Source organism: Lepidochelys kempii, chromosome 5 (assembly GCF_965140285.1).
Source record: "Lepidochelys kempii isolate rLepKem1 chromosome 5, rLepKem1.hap1, whole genome shotgun sequence".
Taxonomy (NCBI): domain Eukaryota; kingdom Metazoa; phylum Chordata; order Testudines; family Cheloniidae; genus Lepidochelys; species Lepidochelys kempii.
Genome location: NC_136384.1, coordinates 87,302,062 through 87,316,951, shown reverse-complemented (window position 1 = coordinate 87,316,951; position 14,890 = coordinate 87,302,062). Strand labels below are relative to the sequence as shown.

General features: G+C 39.7%; 1 protein-coding gene across 5 annotated transcripts in view; it reads right to left on the bottom strand.

Moving 5' to 3' along the window:
• The window catches only part of CNTNAP4 (contactin associated protein family member 4), a 310,922-nt gene that overhangs the window by 266,228 nt on the left and 29,804 nt on the right, over positions 1-14,890 (bottom strand). Inside the window, exon 2 of one of the 5 annotated variants that reach the window (XM_078852860.1) lies at positions 4,354-4,657. The exons of the other annotated variants lie outside the window; for them this stretch is intronic. Coding sequence (XP_078708986.1) covers positions 4,354-4,482 — 129 coding nt within the window. The 5' untranslated portion in view covers positions 4,483-4,657. The remainder of the gene's footprint in view (positions 1-4,353; positions 4,658-14,890) is intronic. 5 annotated transcript variants of the gene reach the window in all.

Genomic DNA, 14,890 nt, shown 5'->3' with positions numbered 1-14,890 from the left:
GTGTTCATTCTCCATTTGTATTGCAAAATATAAATTGAGAATCAATACCTGTTCTAGTTTTAGCTGAAGGAGGACTGACTTAAAACGCACAAAAAGTGTAAGTAAGCCTTTTCCTGACTATGCTTTGCCTGTATTTGTTGGTTAGAAAAAGAGGAGAAATTACGTAAACTATCACTCTTTAAGATGTAGCCTGTATATCTGAAACCCTTACTGGGATCATGAGCATCTTCTAGATGCAAACAGGAAAAGGAGGATCACTGGTAATTCCCACTCCCATCAAGAGATGTGTTCATCCAACTGGCATTAGAACTAGAGGAAGACGGATGAGTCTAAGATAGCTCTCTCACTTAAAAAAAATACTATGTATGAAGGACTAAAGAAATAATTATCTATTTCTAAGGAATAATGGTTTGTATTGCCAATTAGTAGTGGTTCTTTTGTACCAAAGGTACAGTCCTGAGTTTGTTTAAATTTAGAAGATGATGAAAAAACAAAGAGTAATTTTTAAGACATTCTCTTAAGAGGTGCTGACCATATTTGCCAAGGAGATGAATTCACTCAACTCCCATAATCTTCACTAGACACAGTTAGCATACTGCATGTCTGTAGCCAAAATCAGTAACAATACAAGTAAATACTGAGAAAATACAAAGTGTCGCATAGAAACATCTAGTTACAGCACACATGGGGCTACAACCTGCTTGATACTGAAGTCCTTACTTGTGCCAAGCATTCATTGAATTGAATGAGAATTTTGAAAGCAGGATTGGACTTAGTCATTCATTTGTATTGTTTTTCTGTATGGGATAGACACCCACAATAATATGACATGCAAAATTAAACATCTATATATACTAGGGCTGTCAAGCAATTAAAAAATAATCACATTGTTAAACAACAATACAATAGAATACCATTTTTAAAAATATTTTTGATATTTTCTACATGTTCAAATATATTGATTTCAATTACAACAGAGAATACAAAGTGTACAGTGCTCACTTTATATTTATTTTTGATTACAAGTATTTGCACTGTAAAAACAAAAGAAATAGTATTTTTCAATTCACCTACTACAAGTACTGTAGTACAATCTCTATCATGAAAGTTGAATTTAGAAATGTAGAATTATGAACAAAAAATAACTGCATTCAAAAATAAAACAATGTAAAACTTTAGTGCCTACAAGTCCATTCAGTCCTACTTCAGCCAATCACTCAGACAACCAAGTTTGTTTACATTTGCAGGAGATAATGCTGCCCGCTTCTTGTTTACAATGTTACCTGAAGTGAGAACAGGTGTTTGTATGGCATTGTTGTAGGCGGTGTTGTAAGATATTTATGTGCCAGATGTGCTAAAGATTCATATGTCCCTTCATTCTTCAACCACCATTCCAGAGGACATGCATCCATGCTGATTCATAGAGTATCAGGGTTGGAAGGAACCTCAGGAGATCATCTAGTCCAACCCCCTGCTCAAAGCAGGAACAATCCCCAATTTTTGCCCCAGAGCCCTAAATGGCCCCCTCAAGGATTGAACTCACAACCCTGGGTTTAGCAGGCCAATGCTCAAACCACTGAGCTATCCCTCCCCCCTTGATGATGTGTTATGTTCGATAACGATCCAAAGCAGAGCAGACAGATGCATGTTCATTTTCATCATTTGAGTCATATGCCACCAGCAGAAGGCTGATTTTCTATTTTGGTGGTTTGCGTTCTGTAGTTTAAGCATCGGGCTGTTGCTCTTTTAAGACTTCTGAAAGCATGCTCCACACCCTGACCCTCTCAGATTTGGGACAGCACTTCAGATTCTTAAGCCTTGGATCAAGTGCTGTAGCTATTTTTAGAAATCTCACATCAGTACCTACTTTGTGTTTTGTCGAATCTGCTGTGAAAGTGTTCTTAAAATGAACATGTGCTGGGTCATCATCCAAGACTGCTATAACATGAAATATATGGCAGAACATGGATAAAACAGAACAGGAGACAAACAATTCTTCCCCAAGGAGTTCAGTCACAAATTTAATCAACACATTTTTTTATCAAGCATCATCAGCATGGAAGCATGTCTTCTGGAATGGTGGCCAAAGCATGAAGGGGCATACCAACGTTTATATGTAAATATCTTGCAATACCGGCTACAAAAGAGCCATGTGAATGCCTGTTCTCACTTTCTGGTGAATAAGAAGCAGTCAGCAGTATCTCCTGTAGATGTAAACAAACTTGTTTGTCTTAGTGATTGGCTGAACAAGTAGGACTGAGTGGACTTGTAGGGTCTAAAGTTTTACATTGTTTTATTTTTGAGAGCAGGTATGTAACAAAAATATATACATTTGTAAGTTACACTTTCATGATAAAGAGATTGCACTACAGTACTTGTATGAGGTGAATCAAAAAAATACTATTTCTTTTGTTGATCTTTTTTACAGTGCAAATATTTGTAATAAAATAATATAAAGTGAGCACTGTACATTTTGTCTTCTCGGTTGTAATAGAAATCAATATATTTGAAAATAAGAAAAACATCCAAAATATTTAATACATTTCAATTAGCATTCTATTGTGTAACAGTGTGATTAATGGTGACTAATTTTTTTATCACGATTACTTTTTTTGAGTTAATCACATAAGTTAACTGCGATTAATCAACAGCCCTAATATTTTTATATATACGTACACACACACACACACACACACACACACATGTATGAGGGCTAAAAAATTGTTTTCACTGTCATGTACATTTCTTGATCAAAATTTTTAATCAAATAGTAAATTCACCAAAACTGCAGTTTTGGTGCAACTGAAACTATTTGCAAATTCAGATCAAATTCAGCAAATAGTTTTTCCTGAAAAAACAATAAGATTTTTCCCCCCTAAAAAAAAATTATATCGTGTGTGCAGTGTAATTCCCTCAAGGTAGCTCCAGAGCCGGTTCAGGTTTTAGAGAGAGAGAAAATGTAAATGAAGGGAACCTCTGCTCACTGCTGAAGGTGAATTAGGCAATCATAGCTGTGATGAGGTGACAGGGTAAACACATCAGCATAGTGTTGATATTTAAACAGGAATTCCTGGAGCCATTGAGGAGGTCATGAGGGTTGCCAGGTTGCCTTTGGATCCTCTCTTCACATCTCTGAATTCTCTGGAAGACCAAGTAAACTGCCAAGGGTTGTGGGTTCCAGGTCAGCTCTCCAGAAACAGGATTGTCAGCAAGATGAAGAGTCAAAGCATACTGTGCCTGACTACCAGCAGATGCATGAGCCAAGGGATGCCAAGGACAACTTGTGAATACGGTGTATGAATTAGCACAAGCTAGAGGACTTCTTGTTGCCCTGGAAGAGTTGTTACCTCCTAGGGGAGCTGAATGGTGGGTGACTGCTCCTGAATGACCCATCTATGGACTTCACTAACTCAAGAGAGTCCTTCTGCTGGGTGGGGGTATTGTGTGCCCAGATGAACTCCAAATGCATGAAATTGCCTGAGGCACTCAAGACCACTAGCACCTCTATACTCATGTCGGGTGTCACAGAATGCCAGAGCTAGAGAGGGAGTTGGAGATGTGTTGGATACTGATCTGTCATTACCTGGATATTAGTAGATAAGTGTTGGAGTGCCCTGAGGCAGAGGGGGAAGGGCGCTAATTCAACCTCTAGTTCGCTGCAGTATTGGCATTGGCCAGATGCCCAATATTAATTCTTCTTCATATTGGAGAAGCGGGGCAGACCTGGTCAACTTTCATGGGTTCAAGCAATGAGGAAGGGACGGGTAATTTGGAGACTAGAGCTGGCAGGAGCTGGGAGTACCAATTTTTAAATGGAAGCCTTTGGTTAGGTAGTTGTCGATCTTGATGCATAGGTCAATTAAAGCATCCAGGCTGAACGGGCATTCCACCCATGCCAGTTATTGTCATTTAGGTTGAGTCAGCAATGATAACACTGGGCAGCTTTGTTCCACTCCGTGTCTATTACCAAGTGTCAGAACTCCACTGCATATTTAGCAACTGGCCAGTGTCCCTGCCACAACACCTGAAGTGGATCATTGAAGCCATAGTCTAACAACATCCTCAAATTGTCTCAGAAGTGGACTGGATTTCTCCTGGAGTGGAGACTCCCAAGCCAGAGCCTCCTCAATAAGCAGGATAATAATCAATCCCACCCTGGCTTGGTCAGTGGGATACGACCCTGGGCATAACAGAAATAGGAGCCAACACTAATAGGAATCCACAAAATTTATCACAATCACTACTTAACTTGTCAGTAAATGGGTACTTGGGCTTGTGGGGAGCAGGGTTTGGAGCTGAAGGTGGCATGCCTTGAGCTTGCAGAACCACATTCTGTGTCTGCAGGGTACCAACCTGGGCCTGCAAGGTCTGCAGGACATCCACCATCTTCAGCAGAGATATTGGCCTTTGTAGGATCCATACTTGCCATATCAGCCTTTTGTTTTTGTTGGGGCTGTTTAAACTGTTACATGATGGGGACATCGACAGTGGTGCCTGGTGGTTGGGGCAGGAGCCAGGCCCAATAGTCAGAGCAGGAATCAATAGCCTGGAATAGAGCCCAGGGTCAGAACTAGAGTCAGAAGCCAGATGCCAGAGCCAAGGGTCAGAGCCAAAGTCAGAGGTCAGGAATTGGAGCCAAGGGTCAGAACTGGGTTACCTGCAGAAAAAACACATTAGCTTCGGACAGGTGAATCAGCTGCCAGTTAAATGTCTGTGTTTGCTGATTACATTATCCATTAGGTGCCCTTCATCTGTAGAAATCACTGAGAATATTCAGCAGTGCTATTTTATTCTATTTAAGAGATCTAATAAGAACTTTACTTTGATATCTGCACAATGAATATATGACATTCCCATCCGTGCTCATTAAGTATATACACCTATATATTGTGCATTGTATTATATTTATTCTCTCTCTCTCTCTCTCTATATATATATATAATTAGACACACAGAGATAGCTGAATATACATAAGCTATTATTCAAAAATACAATACTGTAAGACAAAAATGATTTGTCTCCTACAATGTATTGACTGCAGAGAAATGAGCCAATTACTCTAAATACATCTATGGGTAATCATACATTTATTGCACAGCAGCTGTGGGGAATTTTTCTAGGAAAGAGGCCTGACACTGCCTTGTTCTCTATAGCTTATCAAACCCAGCAAATATTGAGGTTCCGGGGTTACTATTCATTTTAACCCAAAATATAGTAAGAACTCCTGAATTAAATCCAAAACACAGCTTGCAAGAGTTGATAATGGTCAGGTGGTCTGTATTGACTTGTTTATTGCATTTAATAAAAGATACTGCATACAGATCATTTTCATTTGCTAGTTTTAGAACTGAAATACTTATTACATGCATGAAAAATTTGTTTAGTTTCAATGTAGGTTCCATGGCTACTATTCATTACTTCTGTAGGATCTGGTGAAAAAGCTACTTTGTAATGTCTTACAAGAATACTCCTCCACATTGGCTATTGTCTCCTGCACCAGCCTCTTTTTTCCCTTACTCCGGTGGTGAAACAAAAGTCTATGTAAGATTAGGCCTTCTTGCCAGCCACTTCCAGACTGATGCTAATAAAGAATGATGTACCTAGGGAATATATTTTCAGCTAAGCTATAAACTGATCAGTTTTATAACCATATTACTTTACTTTACTGGCGCTACTCTTGATTTACAGGAGTCTAAATGAGAGGTGAGGTAAACCCTAAGTTTAGACCTTGCAAGTAAGAACACAGATATAAGGGGAAAGAGAATAAAGAGTCAAGTAAAATTCTAGGACTGCTTTAATCTATGAATACATCTTGTTGGTAAAAACAAGGTTTAGGGAATGACAATTGTAGTGGACAGGGGTGTTAATGCAGGGCAATAAAGGTGAACAAGGAAGTCAGAGAAGAACCAAATGAGTCAGAGCAGTCATCAACATAAAGTTCAAGGCCCCAGCTGATTGATTATCATAGGTGCTAAGCATATGCAGCTATCATTGACTTAACTGCAGTAGTAAGTGCACAGACTGAAAAATCAAGTCACAAATTTTCAAACAGTTCTCAAACTTGCCCCCAATTTTTCACCTACAATGTTATATACATAATCATGTGCAGCCACAATTAATTCTGACTTAAAATGATAATTAGATGATGAATAAATTACTTTAAGTGGCAAAACACTGTAAATTTCATTGATATGATATTCATTACATGTCCAAAACAAGGATAAATTACACCAATTTTGTATTCAGTGGAGACCCAATTCCGCCTCTGATATAAATAGGCATAACTCCTCCCATTTGGCCTAATTCTGACCTCACATTGCTGTCACATTAGTATAGAAACTCTATTGATTTCAACAACGTTACTCTTGATTCACAGTAATGTGAGATAGGAATCTGACCCGACAGGAGCTATGCCCACTTTGCTTAAACTCACTTGGCCCTGGGAGTGTTGGAGATGGTGATTCATAAGTTAACGGGGGCATACTGGGACTTGTTTAGTATGCCTATCACTATTCATTTATATTACAGTAGCATTCAGAATCCCCCAGTTAGGATCAGAGTGGGTCCCATGTGTTGGGTTTTGTTCAAACAGATGAACAGCCCGTCCATGCCCAGGAGAGCTCACAATCTAACTGAACACCGGGCATTGGAGTGACACATAGTTTGTACAATATCTGAAACCCAAGTCAGTGAAAGCTACACTATTATCACTATTCTAACCATGGACATCTGTTTTCTGACCAACTTTTCCCTGACCTATACATTATGATAGAATGTATATGTAGCGGGGTGAACACCCGCTCCAGCCCTGAAGGGGTTGGAAAAGCCCTGTAGAGGGCTGCGGCTGGGGCAGGGAGTGAAACCCTCGCTGACTGGGGGAAGTGGTTGCAGCTGAGGGCCACACTCCTATCAGGGCCCAGCTGGCTCTATAAAGGCTTTGAGCCAGAAGTTCCAGGAGATTTTCCCTCTGCCTGAAGAGGGAGAAGGGCTTGGCTGCAAGGTACTGAGCAGGACACCTAGATTAGAGCAGGGCTGGGGAAGGGCCAGAGGAGCTAGGGCTCCAGCCTGGAAAGCCCCAGGCTGCAGGCCTGGGAAGGCCTATTAGGTATGCGGGTTGCAGGGGCAGACACAGGTAAGCAGAGGCAGCAGGTCCAAACCCCCCTCCCCTGTGATGAATGGCTTATGCTGCCATCTGCCCCAGGGAGTGGGGGCTAGTTGGTGACTGGCCGTAGCCTATGACAGAGGTGATGTGGGGATAGTGGGTGGGGATTCCCCTGGGAGGGGGAGACCCAGAACTGTGGGGTACTGCCAGGGGGTAGCACCCAAGACAAGGGCACCGGGGTCTGGGAGGGACATGGGGGGCCAGGGGCGGTGAGACACTGGCCTGAAGAGGATGCTCCAGAGGCTGGAACATTAATTCCCCAAGATGACTAGCAGGAGGTGCTGCTGGGTGAATCTGTGCTCCGTGACAGTATATTACCATTGAATTTGGCCTAGAACTTTCTATGGGAGTTTCATTCACATACTCAAGAATGAATATGTAGAAATGTATATCTTCAAGAGGACTCTCTTTACACCAGTTAAAGAGAGGAAAATGAAGTGTATTTAATCAACTTTGCAATACTGTTAAATTCTTGAGATGTTAAACAAATTAGACTAATATTCAATGATACCAGATGCATAACTGCATATGCCCAGTTTCTGTATTGTTCACACACATCTGGCATTGAATAAAGCCTACATGAAGAATGAATGTGCAGTTGATGAAACACTAGCATATTGTGATGTTAATGTTTGAACCTTGGTTTGGAGACACACCACAGACTTTCACATCTCAGGCCTACAGTGTGAACAGGTTGCAGACCTGGCACAATCAGTCTCCAGAGAGGTAGTAGTAGAAGATATTCAGTTGGTTGTGGTACCAGATCTGCCAGGGGCTGATGGATCAATATGCTGAATTTAGTCATAATAGCAGCTATTTAAAAACCAGATGTCTGAAAATGAGAAGATCAAAGACAGACAGGAGAGAACAGTGCATGTTGTGGGGGAAAGTTGTAATACAATTAAAAATAAAAACCCTGAAGCTACAAGACTTTAAACAGAGGAGAGTGTATATATTAGCAGACAAATATTTGCTTCATCCATCACATTGCACTGTTCATTCCAGTTATCTAAAGCCTTGTCCTTCAGTATACGATAATGTCAGTGCAGATTTAGTATAATCAAGTAAGCAGGAGAGCCTTCTTATAGAAGCACAGCTGAGTGCTGCATATGCAGAATAGTCAGATTTATTTCCCCCTCCACAACTTTAAAATATTGACGGTATGCTAACTTTGAGAATTTCATCATGCACCTTCCAAGTAAACTAATGTCAACTCACAGACAGTATTTATACTGCCATGTCATAGAATCATAGAACCACAGGGTTAGAAGGGACCACGAGGATATCTATTCTAGCCCCCTGCCATGATGCAGGATTTTTGTCTAAACCATCCAAGACCGATGGTTATCCAGCCTCCTTTTGAAAGCCTCCAGTAAAGGAGTTTCCACAACCTTCCTAGGCAGTTTGTTCGGTTGTCCTACTGTTCTTACAGTTAGAAAGTGTCTCATGCTTTATATGGATCAGTTAAACATGACTAGCATGTCACATTGTAAAGCAACTATTGTAGCCTTGTTTATAACATTGTTTTATGTATTTGGATAGTATCTTTGACCCCAAGTGCTTGCTAAGGGATGCTTGAAGGAGAAAGCACTCAAACAAAAACAAGTTAAAAACTGTGAGATCGCTTCAGGATATTGTTAGTACCTGTTTCAACTTCTATGCAATTAAAAAAAATCATTTAGATTGAGCTCTTTCCCCTGTATCATCAAGAATGTGTATGGGACATTAATCTCTCTGATTTCAGAGGGAATCATCAAGTAGAATCCTGTGTACCACTGTAAAAACCTCAGGTCAAAGTTTTCAGCCATCCTCAACCCAGCCCTCAATACTGGGTTTACAGATTTTGCATGGGCACCTATTTAGATATGCATTTACTTTAAGAGCACAAATGCTGGAGTTTGGCACCTAATTACCACAATTGCATATGCAAAATGTTTGATGCACAAGAGCAGAGGCTTTTCTCGCCATGTGAGCAGAGGTTTGGGTGCAACGGCAGTCCACAGGATAGTGCCGATGCAGTAATGAGCCCTCCCAAAGTAGAGAAGAGGCAAGAAACGTGAAGTTAAGGTCACTGATCCACCTTCCTTTCATAAAGGGCTGAGTAGCAGATGCTGTACAGAGAAGCAGTGCATGCAGTACCCTAGCACAATAGCTGCAGTCCTGTTTACACTTCCTCTCCACCATAGGCTGTGGATTTAAACCATTATTGAGCCATGTGGCTTTTAAATCATTCATCACCATATTACTCTTAAGCTTAATTAACTTTTGGAGTCTCTGCCATTTTCAACATCCCGGTGATACCTAGGCCTCCCTGGAATTAAACATAAGCACTATTTCACTTAGAATGACCACCATTATGTATGAGTTTTACTATCTTAGGTCCATATGCTGCCTTCAAATGACATTTGGAAGGCACTCTGAAATGAATGGGAATAATGAGACATGCACATTAATTCACAACAACCTGTCTGCTCCACCACCACCCTATACTCTTTTGCTGGAAAGTGTCCTAGGCAGGGCTGGAAAATGGAGATAATAATACTTAAAATTGCTTTGTAAAACATTCTGGATCATGATTAGGTATTCAAGTTGCCAGATACTTCCCATTATAAAACCTTGTTTTCAGTTGCTTATAACTTTTCCAATGTTAACTATTCAGGCTGAAATTTTCCATGCAGATATCTGCCTGAGGCTGATTTTGTTTTTGTTGAAAATTTCAGCCAAAATGGTATAGCCGTTTCCAAGAACCAGGGAAAATACGTAGGGTTTTTTTTGCCAATGTTAAAAAATTCTAGTGACTTTTCTTTGAACTGGTCTAGTGCCCCTAGACTTAACATTTGGCAGGGGGTAGCTTTTTTGTCAGGGATATGCCTTTTGCCAACTCTGAGGAAATCTACCAATAATATGGCCAAATTAAAAACTTTTAAAAAAATTGCTATTCGCACATGCTGAATAGGGGCTTATTCTATTGTAGCAGCTAAATTCCCTAAATATTCCTGTGCTGGGCAAGCTCCAGCCTCTCTGCTCTTATGAGCAGACTGTGCATGTGCCATGCCTACAGAATGGTTGAACATTTTCCATCCCCTCACAGCCCAGGGCTACAGGGACAAACATGTACTTTTCCTGTAATGTCTGTTCCCACCTGTTCTGTGCCAGATACTGGAACTGAGAGTAAAGAGCCTTTCTCTCTTAGGGTGACCAGACAGCAAATGTGAAAAATCGGGACAGAGGGTGGGGGTGTAATAGGAGCCTCTATAAGAAAAAGCTCCAAATATCAGGACTGTCCCTATAAAATCGGGACATCTGGTCATCCTACTCTCTCTCTCTCTCTCTCTCTCTCTCTCTGATCTTAATGATACCCCTGCTGGCACCCAGGCAGCATGGAAAAGAAAGCTGCTTAATTCAAATGCAGAGCGCACCAAAGCCAGACAAGGGAAAGAGAAAGGAGTAGATTGGACAAGGAATCTGGTGAGACTGGGATTGGAGTAGGAAAAGAAACTGGGACTGGCTGGGCAAGGAGACACTGACTCATTGGGAAAGGAGACTAGGAGCCAGTGTCAGAAACAGGGGTGGGGATTGAAAGCTTGTTGGCTGTGGAGGAATACAGATATGTTAATCTGGAGAGCACAGGGGAGGCTGGAACTGGCTAGAAAAGGAGACTGGGACTAAGAACCAGTGTTGGGGAGAATGGAGGTGATAAGGAGGGGGTGACAGATCTGACAAGAAGGTGTGTGGAGGGGAACTAGGATTGGCTGGGTAAAGAGATTGGCGGGACTGTGGCAGGGATGGGAGAGGGAGGGAGAGAGAGATTGATTGAGATTGGATGAGGTGGCCGGGGCAGGGCTAGAACTGGCTGGGAAAGGAGACTGGGATGAGAACTGAAGAGAGGGATTGGGACAAAGTTGGCAAGGAGATGGAACTGGGATAAGGAGCCAGGAGCGAGGAAGAGACAGGACTTAGACAGGGCAGAAAGGGCGTGTCCACTCGAGTATACTCCCTCCCAGAGCCTAGAATGGAAACCAAGATTTCTGAGCATGACAATTCATCTGCTATCAGCAAAATCTATGACACATCAGCCAAGTGTGTGTCCCATCCCTCTCTAGTGCGTGTCCACATGCAGGATGACGACAACATATTACTGCTGTTTGTGATTCCATTTGCTCAAGTGGCAGAGGTCTGTATAGCGAATCTAAAGGTTCCAACCCTGATGATAACCAATGTGGATGTTGATACGTTGCCACAAGGTTTTTCAGTTTACTTTACTAAAACCCTCTGAAATTTACACAAAAACTATGATAAAATAACATTCAGATATGCAATCATATAACTAAAGGCTATCATAATGCATACAGACAAAGTGGTCAAAAAGGTATCCAAGACTGTTTCCTATAGTTAAATATAGGGGGGGAGGAGGAAGGCATATTATAGTTTGGAGGAAAAGTTCTGTTTTTAGGAAAAAATTAAAGGCCACCATCAATATCCAATCCAAATCATAACTAGGTAGAATATGTGGAAAGGGCTCAGAATCTGGCCTATTATCTCTCTCTCCCTCTCTCTCTTTCCCCACTTTCATTAGGTCTGAGATTGAGAGACTGAGTTTAATTTACCATGGCCACCTGTGCTGTAGTTTAAGGGACATGCCTCATTTGGTATCTGTTGCCCTGCAACTCTTATGCGGTAAAGTATTATGATGAAGCATTCAATAAGCTATAAATTCATCTTTGCAAAAATAAGCATGCAAATGATCACACATTACAATATAAATGCATCATTCTGTATTGTTAATAACATTGTGAGGTATCCTTAAAGTACTTTCCATTTTTAATATTTTTCCCTTTGCTTTACTATGACAGATGGAGAAAAATGTGTCAAAACCAACGAGTTGCTTTATTAGCCTGTAACATACTGAAATGAAGGAACTGCCTGGTCTTTGGAATTGGTGTAGGGAAGGGACGGGGGACCAAGGGCCAACATTTAACTCCTTTGTTGCTTCCAAAGGAGACCATCTGAATCATCCCTTTCCCTGCTGTCCCATCTAGACCTCATTTTCAGCTAGTGCCACCCACTTTTGGGTTATGTTGCTTGCCTGAGGGCTACAGCACAGCGAGAGGAGGCGGCCTAGTACTGAATCTGACTCCTACATTTTTAACTGTAATAGGAACAGCTCAATGCCCTTTGAAGGCAATAAGAGTCCTTCCATTGTTGTTGGGTCAAGCCTGTATTTTTAAAATTGTGACCTTACAGTATATTGCTTGGTGTCTGACCTCGGTGGTTAAAGATGGAATATGAATCAATCACACAATAGGACAGAATAAAATTGTCATTTGACGAGAAAATGCAGAGATTTCCTATCAAATACTAGTTATTCACTTTAAAGGTGCACAGTGGTAGCTCTTTATCTAAGATAGTCAGCAAGTTTAACAAGTATTTTGAAGACACCTTGAATATTTCAGATAGAGGATATTTTCTATGGTAAATATAGGAAAGTAGAAGGGCATACTGTTGGCATGAGATAAAGTTATCTGTTTGTCTCTGGGAATACTTAAAAGGCAACGACTAGTCTATATCAAATCCAAGTCATACCTAGCAGAAACATGTAGAATGAATAAAAAGTATCAACAGAATCTGAAACTTGTGGATCTTGTTGTTCAGTAGTACCTACTTGGTTTGCTTTAATGTAGCTTAGTTTACACATCTCTTTTTAAATGCATTTTCTGTAAGTTAACATGCTGATTGGTGAAACTTTTAATACGAATAGATAACATTATTTACCTTTAGCTATTTATAAGAGTACAGTTACATTATTAAGAAGAATGAGTTTATTGGTAAAAAACATCACCAGCATTTAAAGACAAACGTATATTGTGTTCATTTTGTGCTGAAGTATAAAAGTTTAATACAATATATAAATTCCTGTAATGCAGACTGGAAACATTCGAAAATGGTAATGAGTGGTAGGCTAGTAAAATGGCAAGACCTTGAAAGGGAGCACAGTCAGTTTATGAACTGGACCAAAAATGAATGTGATTTAAAAGTAAAATATTTTAATTCACTGATATTGAAGATATATATTTTTAAGTCAGTATTAAAAGGTTCCCTCCACCATGTAGGTAGACTAATTTTGTAACTGCTTACAATGTCATTTCCTATGAAATAAAGACTGCCTTATAACGTCTCACTGGATTATTAAATTGTCACTCTTCTTATACTATCCCATTATGTTTTGAAATTCAATATATTTTCATTATGTTTTTCATTTATTTTTCAGCTGAAATATAAACAGGGATGTTGGTGCAAATTGTGTTAGGATTAATATAAGTTTCTCTGTAAAAATTCAAATTATTTTGTAATGCATAATCAATGATGTTGTAGATGTCCTTTCTCTTTTCCACAAGAGCTTCCAGATAATGACAGAAGTTTTTTTTAACAGTTTCCATTCAAAGTCTTTTTTTTTGCCCTTTTTAAAATCAAAACTTTATTTAAAACAATTTTCATTGGGGTATTTGACCATGAAAGCAAATCTGTCAGTTTGTGTGGAAAAAAACAACAACATAAGTTCTTTTAGTACAAAAAAAGTGTTCTGATGTGCTTTACAGACAAGAATTGAAGGTTTCTGTCTCAAAAATTTAGGACTCTGATTATGAAATTGAGAGTTGGTGAACTGCTGCATCTGTTGAGAACCCCATCAGTCAGCCCATGTATTATTAAGTGCAGACAAATGGAAGAATTGGCCTAAATAGAAAGAATTAGCCTAATTCTGCTCATTTAAATAAGGTAAACCCAGAGTGACCCTACTGAAGCCAATTGATTGAAACTAGATTTACATTGTGTCATCAGAATTTGGACCTATGTTTGTATATGAAAATTTAGGACCTGATCCTAAGATGCACTCAACATACTTACAATGATCGCATCTAAAGGGTGTCATGCATTTTGGGAGAGATTACCTGTTCTAGCTATATTCCCATTTTAAACATATGGAATAATTCTCAAAACCAGTAGAATATTTCAAAAACAAACTAACTTTTAAAGTGCAGTCACTAACACACACTGAATTCAATGGGGAATTATACACGTGAAGCACATCTTGGGATCTTGTAACAAAGTAACCATATGTAACTTTCTGTGAAAGTTAATCACCTCAGGTAGCCTCTGATCCAGTAATGAAATCTGCCAGTACGAATCCTTACAAACATCGAGTGTTCCTCTGAAATCAGTAGGATTCCATGAAAATTTAAGTTTCCACAATGATGAATCTATTGCAGGATTTTGGCCTTAGTTATCATACTTCAGTCACACCAAAAGGAGAATGACCTTGATTCTTCTTTAACATATTCCAGTTCTCCCATGTTGTAACTCCATTGATTCACATGTAGCAGCTCCTGGTTATCACTTGTGTGTGGGTGTATATTTAAAAACAATGCATACTAAGCCTAATTTTCTTTATTCTGAAAACCTCCAAACAACTAAAATGAATTTCACATATGTTTTGTGCAGGCTGAAAGCATGAAGTACTGTTAAATGAGAGAAAAAGTAACCTCTATATGAAAAAGGAGGCTAGGAGGCGAGATTGCCTATGGATGCGAGATATTTTACTGCATTTATTAGAATTTGAAAATCTTCCCAGTTTATTATTTAACAATTGAATTAATATGATGGTGTTTACTCCTTCAGAATCATTAATGATTTTAAATATAACCGGAGCTATTACCCGTTCCATATTAGACT